This window comes from Periophthalmus magnuspinnatus, chromosome 21, assembly GCF_009829125.3.
Source record: "Periophthalmus magnuspinnatus isolate fPerMag1 chromosome 21, fPerMag1.2.pri, whole genome shotgun sequence".
Taxonomy (NCBI): domain Eukaryota; kingdom Metazoa; phylum Chordata; class Actinopteri; order Gobiiformes; family Gobiidae; genus Periophthalmus; species Periophthalmus magnuspinnatus.
Genome location: NC_047146.1, coordinates 1,727,415 through 1,734,894, shown reverse-complemented (window position 1 = coordinate 1,734,894; position 7,480 = coordinate 1,727,415). Strand labels below are relative to the sequence as shown.

At 44.9% G+C, this 7,480-nt stretch overlaps 1 protein-coding gene across 1 annotated transcript; it reads left to right on the top strand.

Annotated features, from left to right (window-relative positions):
• Window positions 1–3,177: 3,177 nt before the first annotated feature.
• Window positions 3,178–5,486, top strand: LOC117389015 (E3 ubiquitin/ISG15 ligase TRIM25-like). Its single transcript, XM_033986569.2, has one exon. It carries the CDS (start codon window positions 3,270–3,272, stop codon window positions 4,911–4,913), a length of 1,644 nt encoding a protein of 547 aa, XP_033842460.2. The 5' UTR covers window positions 3,178–3,269; the 3' UTR covers window positions 4,914–5,486.
• The last annotated feature ends 1,994 nt before the right edge of the window (window positions 5,487–7,480 follow it).

The window sequence follows — 7,480 nt, the reverse complement described above, 5'->3', positions numbered from 1 at the left end:
ATCGTATCTTAGCGGCCTCTGAATTGAAACGAGTGGGGCACTGCTGGAACATGAACATGCATTGGAACAAGAAACCCCGACACAGACTGGGCTGACCCGAGTACGGCTCGGGATCCGTGCCCCTCGACTCCGGAAGGTGCGGCGGAGGTGCAGCCCCGGTGGCAGCAGAGGCGGTGACAGGCACCGCGGGAGAGGCAGCGAGCAGTGCGGCGACTTGGTTAGTGAGCTGGGACACTTGTTGAGTCAGAGTCTGGTTATAGTGCAACAAAGTCCGGATGGATTGATCATGCTGTCTAATAATCATTCCGTGATGGGAGAACGTCTGGCGCAGAGTTTGATCCGGTCCCCAGTCTGCTTGGTCCATGTTGGCCAGATCGTTCTGTCGTAATGCTGGTGTAGGGTGGGCCAAAGAGGTGCAGAACTCGGGGCAGATTTACAGTGTTTATTTAAGTTTGTGCAATAATAGACAAGAGTTCGATAAACCGGCAAGGGACGAGGAGCAGGATGTGAGCCAGAGTCCGGGAATGCGTCACAGAGAGCAGGGACAGGAACAGTGAACAGCCAGAACTGCAGCGGGAGACAGGAACAAGGACGGAGCCTAGGGCAACGGAGGCAGGGCGCGGGAACCAGAGCGGGATGCGGGGTGCTAGCCGAGATCCAGGGCGAGACAAAGTAGTAGAGATAACGCAAACAATACCGGAGCAGGAACACGGGGTCAGGAACAGAGCCAGAAGCGGAGGAGCTGGAACGGTCCAGAGAGCAGGAACGTTTGACACGCGGGCGATCTGGCACCGAGTGTCTGGTCCTGGCTCCTCTTATCCACGGCAGGTGGCGTTGATTGCGCTGATGGAATGCAGGTGCGCGCGGGAGGAGCCAGGAGATCCGCCCAGCTCCAGGGTTAGGCAGGTGAGGGAGGGGGAGAAGCACACAGGGAGACAAGACCAGGAGATAGAAATGCATGCATCATGACACTATGTTCAAATCAAACACAACTTTTACTCAGAACAGTTAAAACGCTGATTTATTCTTAATCACAAAAACTCTGGACATGACGGACAAGTTATTTTTGTTATAATTTGGTGGTTTGGTTCAATTATCCAATCAGAGAGCAGAGGGAGCGTCACATGACTCTCTCTGATCTGATTGGTCTCTGCCTCTTTCACATGAGGCCTGTCCATAAACTGAGACAGAGACACTGTGTCTCTGCAGGACACGGCTCTGGACACAGAGGTGGAGGGTAGAACCTTTTTTAAACAGTGTAGGCCACAAACAGTTTGTTGTAAATATTTAGTTGTTTATTTCTATATTTTCATCCAGGAATGGTGTGGAGAGATTCAGAGAGAAGAAGGGAATCCTGTCTCCAGATGTGGACGTCCTCTATGAACCAAAGTACTCCTCCTTTTTATTGATCTGATTTAAATTGAAATGAACAGATAAGTAGAGTTTTGAATTCCTGGCCAGTCTTTGTTAAATCTAAAGACACAGGATGATGGGAGGGCATCTGACACACACGGTTTGTCTCTCAGGGCCCCTCTGGGTGTGGACGTCACGGCTCAGGTGAGAGCGGCAGCCATTAAAGTTCCACCTGTGAAGATGAAGATCACATGACCTGAGTCTGTTTAAAGTCTTTGGACTGGAGTCTCTTCACAATAAACATGTTGGTTTTGTAAAAAGTTGTGTGTGGAGTTCTGTGGGTCGTGCTCAGGTACTTTTACTGTCATTCTGTGTACTTTTCAGAGTACTCTACTACCAGCATACTTCTACTCTTAAAGTACTGAAGTAACTGTACTCTTACTCAACATTCAGTATTTTATTGTTATTGTCACAGAACTGAGCCTCAACTTTGAACCTTTAGCTCCACTTTTTCACTTTCTCTTTTACTCTTCCTCTCTCCCTCTTCCTCTCTTTTTCTCTTCCTCTTTTCACTCTTTCTCTCTACCTCTTTCTCTCTTTTTCTCTTCCTCTTTTCACTCTTTCTCTCTACCTCTTTCTCTCTTCCTCTCTCCCTCCCTCTTCCTCTCTTTCTCTCTCTCTTCCTCTCTCCCTCTCTTTCTCTCTCTCTTCCTCTCTCCCTCTTCCTCTCTTTCTCTCTTCTTCTTTTTCTCTCTCCCTCTCTTTCTCTCTTCCTCTCTTTCTGTCTTCCTCTCTCTTCCTCTCTTCTCTTCCTCTTTTTCTCTTCTGCTCTTCCCCTCTTTCTCTCTTTTCTCTCTTATCTCTCGTTTTCTCTTCCTCTCTTTCTCTCATATCTCTCTTCCCCTCTTCCTCATTGTCTCTTTTCCTCTCTCTCTTCCTCTCTGTCTTTCTCTCTCCCTTTCTCTTTCGCTCTCTCTCTATTCTTTCTCTTTCTTTCTCTCTCACTCTCTCTGTGTCCCTGTCTCTCTTTTCCTCTTTTTCTCTCTCTTCTTCTCTCTCTCTTTCTCTCAGACCTTCATTTAATCACGGCTGATGAATTTACAACAACAACAACACAACAACAACAACACAACAACAACACAACAACAACAACACAACAACAACAACAACACACCCACAGTCCGCACAGATCAGTGGGCGACTGTGGGACATTTAAAGTGGAACTGTCTCAAACACAGACAGTTTGTCCTCGGTGCTGCTCCTGAGACTGGCACATTTTTTCACTTGTTTTAAAGTCTGAATATCTCTTTGACTGGTTCAAAGTTGGACACTGCCCTCTACTGGTGAATGTGGTCAGGTGAGGGATTTGGGAACAGCACAAAGTCAAACAACTTTAAACAAAAATAGTTTATTGAATGTTTGAGTAAAATGCAGTGAGAGATTTTGAACACACACAAATCCACAGGAACACGAGCTGCTCTCACTGTAAGAGCCTTTATCGTTTCTCATTTTAGATTCAAACACAAACAAAATGATCATCTCAAAACTCACTTTTTGTCTTTTGTCTAGACCGAGACTAAACCAGGACTAAACCAATAAAGAAAGAGCCTGATGAAGGTGGTGTTTGTTGATAAGTTTATAAAGCCTGCCTCCTCACACCAAAGCACTGTGGCACTACACTGATCCTTTACACTTTGTTCCTCTTTGATTCTCTTTTGTATAGTTTGACTTGTGCCCAATGACCCTGTGTGTGTGACTGTAAACTGCTCACACAGTCTCTTTTGAACTCTGATAAAACATGTGTGTGTGCCTTTAAGAGGCGTGGCTTCCTGCTTCCTCCACACAGAGCTGTGGGTGCAGCTCTCACTCTTAAGTTTCACTTCTGTCCAAGTCAAACTGTTTCTGATCCAGGAGAGATGGCGCAGAAAGCACTCGACCAAGAAGCCTTTTCCTGCTCCGTGTGTTTGGATCTACTGAAGGATCCTGTGACTATTCCCTGTGGACACAGCTACTGCAGGAACTGTGTCCAACAGCACTGGGACCAAGAGGACGAGAAGCAGCTCTACAGCTGTCCTGAATGTCGCCTCAGCTTCAGCCCCAGGCCTGCCCTGGGTAAAAACATCATGTTAGCAGCTGTAGTAGAGCAGATGAAGAAGACAGCGCCCCCTGCTGCCCTCTGCTATGCCGGACCTGAGGATGTGTCCTGTGATGTGTGCACTGGGAGGAAGCTGAGAGCTGTCCAGTCCTGTCTGCAGTGTGTGGCCTCTTACTGTGAGCGCCACCTACAGCTTCATGATGTAGTTGCAGCTTTTAAGAAACACCAGCTGGTGGCGCCGTCTCACAGGCTCCAGGAAAACATCTGTGAACAACACGACGAAGTGAAGAAGATGTTCTGCGTCACAGATCAGCAGCTGCTCTGTTACCTCTGCTCTGTGGACCAACATAAGGGTCATGACATAGTGTCCTCTGCCTCAGAGAGGGCTCAGAGGCAGACAGAGCTGCCGGCCAGGAGGGCCCTGCTGCTCCAGAGCCTCCAGCACAAAGAGACAGACCTGAAGAGGCTCCAACAGGAGGCCCAGGACATCAGGAGCTCTGCCCAGACAGCAGTGCAGCGCAGCAACGACAGCTTCAGAGACATGGCCCTTCTCCTGGACAAAAGACGCTCTGAAGTGGAGCAGCAGATCCGCTCCCAGGAGGACACCCAACTGAGCCGAGTCCAAGAGCTCCAGGACCAACTGCAGCAGGACGTGAGGGGGCTGAAGAGGAGCCTCTCTGAGCTGGACACACTGGACCTCACCCAGGATCATAACCAGTTTATACAGCGCTACGCTTCACTGTCCCCACACACACAGAGCACAGAGCCAGCCACCATTCACACAGGGGACCGGGGATACTTTGAGGAAGTGACCAGAGCTGTGTCCAAGCTCAGGGACACACTCCAGCTCACTCTGAGTCCAGTCCAGGTTTTACTGCCTCAACCTTTGATTAGCTCCAGAGAGGACTTCTTATATTATTCTACAGAAATCACTCTGGACACAAACACAATTAACAAACATCTGTCTCTGTCTGATGGAAACAGAAGAGTAACATGTATGAGTAAACACCACAGTTATCCAGATCATCCAGACAGATTCAGTGACTATGGTCAAGTCCTGAGCAGAGAGAGTCTGACGGGCCGCTGTTACTGGGAGGTGGAGTGGAGCGGGAGGTGGGTTTGTGTAGCAGTTTCATACAGAGAGATTCAGAGGAAAGGAAACTCTGCTGAATGTGTATTTGGATTCGATGATAAATCCTGGGCCTTAGACTGTGACAAAACCAGTCCTTCATTTTGGTTTAACAAAGTCAAGTCCCAGGTCTCAGGTCCGGTCGGGTCCAGAATCGGGGTTTACCTGGACCACAGTGCAGGGGTTTTGGCGTTTTACAGCGTCTCTGAAAGTACCATGAGCCTCCTCCACAGAGTCCAGACCAGGTTCACCCGGCCTCTCTACGCTGGGGTCGGGTTTGGTGGGATTTTACTTTTTAACATTGGAGCCACTGCACATTTCCCTAAACTGAAATAGCAGCTTTGTTCTCCACAGTTTGATCAAATTTGTTCCTTTTATATTTGACTAATTTGACTATTGACTATTTTTGTGTTGAAATGTGAGTTATTTTGTCAAACTTTTCTAAACTTGATCAAATATGACATGGGGAGAGTTCAAATCATGACAAAATCCTGATCTAATAAAACAGGCCATTTTCCACAATATTGAGTTGATTAGTGTCATTCTAGTGTTTTTATCATGACATAACTGTACTGTTTGTGTAGTGTGTGTTTTTGTATGTCTCAGGGACTGCAGATGGAACACAGCATCTCTTCACTGTTTCCTTTGAATTCTGCAGACTAATAGTGTTCATACTGTTACTGCAAAACTAAACTCAGACTCTACATATTTGACATCTACATTTACATCTGTTTTGAACTTTGAACTTGATTTACACTTTCAATTCCAATGTTGTTCCTCATGTAATGTAAGTGTATGTAAGTCTCTGCTGTAAATGTCAAAGTCATTCTGTTATATCATGGGACTTTTCAATCACAAACACATTCACAAATCAATCTGTACAAGAAAATCAATAAAATCAATCAAATAAGAAAACCTTTGTTTGTCCTCAGTGGGGAAATTGCAGTGTTGTAACAGCAAAGGACAGACAAAAAGTCAAATCAAAACTTTAGTGTGTGTAAAGTTGTGCGTTGTAATGTCAGTGTGTGTGTGTTTGGTCTAAATGTTAAAGTGATTCTCTTCTATGATGTAAACTACAGCAGTGCTCGTGTTTTTCTCTGTGTTTCTGTTGTAGATGGACCTGTGTTTCGTGTTGAGTCACATTTGTAAAAGTTGCTCATTTATCACAGAATGAGTCACACTGGTTATATAAAGGTGAAGGCAAACAGGACCATCTTTACACTGGAGGACTGTTACTTCAATAAAAGTATTACTCAAGTAGAAGTAAAAGTATGTTGCTAGAAAAGTAGCGTTTCTTTAAAAAGTTTGTGGAGTAAATATAAGTGAGTACTAACACCTCTGTGTAATGGGTGCTATTGGACTTTCTCACATGTCGTAAAGTGCAGTTTTATTTGGAGCTGTGTGTGAGGTGTGTCGGCTCAAAGTCTGAACCTGCTCTCAGTGAGGCCGATAAGAACTGGGCCAGAACCAGGTCACATGAACAGGAAAAATCAGAATGAGTTAATCATCGGGAGACGCCTGGAAACACGCACGGAGCTCAAACACTCAAGTTATTGGCGTTATCTTCCTAATTTTTACCATCTTAAAAACATAATAAACTGAATGGTTCTTAGTTACCTTACGCATTTTGAGCATCCCCTTATTTTGACCTCAAGAGCTGCTTATCTAATATATCTGCACTGGGACCATAGACTGTATAAAGAAGAGGACTAAGTGAGTGTTACGTCACCCACAGCGTTCAGCTACAGTCAAATGAAGCTCATCGAGGCCAGAGCAGTGACAGGGGCCTGTGTTTTTCATATGATTTCTTTACTTTTGCGCTTGACTGTTGGCTATTCTCAGTGGCGATCTTGTATGCCTCCCTCCTCCTCGCTGCCCTCTTCTCTGCGTCGCCTCGAGGTGCTCAGAATAAGTCAGACATGAGCATTAATATTCATACAGGAAGTGCTCCACTGTGTTTTTAAACTCCATTCACCTTCATTAGAATCATTTGGATGTGTAAAACATGCACATGGGGGCGCTGTTTTGAGCTGGATAAATGTGTGTTAAATAAGATGAACACTGCTGTTATAAGCCTCTATATTCAAAAGAACATCATCTCTGTTTTCTTTCTGTTTCATAACTTGTGTAACTTGTGTACAATGAACACTGTTAACACTGAACATGTGTCATTCAACCACACGCATGTGCAATACTCAAGTCACTGAACCACACCTATGTGCAATACTCAAGTCACTGAACCACACCTATGTGCAATACTCAAGTCACTGAACCACACCTATGTGCAATACTCAAGTCACTGAACCACACCTATGTGCAATACTCAAGTCACTGAACCACACCTATGTGCAATACTCAAGTCACTGAACCACACCTATGTGCAATACTCAAGTCACTGAACCACACCTATGTGCAATACTCAAGTCACTTCATGGAGATGTTACATTAGAGTCTATTTTTAGTTTATTTTTAAGTCTATTTTTAAATTATTTTAAGCTATTTATCTATTATCTTGTTTTATTGCATGTACCATTTTCCTTCTGTTCTTTAACTGTGTGGTGCAATACTGGAATTTCCCCACTGTGGGACTAATAAAGGCAGATCTTATCTTATCTTGTAAACGTAAATGGCTGAATTACCTGTAGTTGCCACAGTTTGACCAGCAGATGGCGGTGTTGTACAAGACTCCTCCCACAAATCAGTCCCCACCATGAAGTGAGTGAATGCAAATAAAATAGACTGTCATGAACCATTGTCACATTATTTCAAACTGAGTGTATAAGATTTGTAAACTTGTGGTTTCATCTGTTTACACATATTTACTTGTTTATACAGTCTATGGTTTAGAGCATCAAACACTGTTTTAATGTGAAGTGCCAAAGATGCCAGAGCCCATCCCATAA

Bases quoted from the DNA above. Each gene is read 5' to 3' on its own strand.
- LOC117389015 (XM_033986569.2), top strand. From the start codon at position 3,270: ATGGCGCAGAAAGCACTCGACCAAGAAGCCTTTTCCTGCTCCGTGTGT.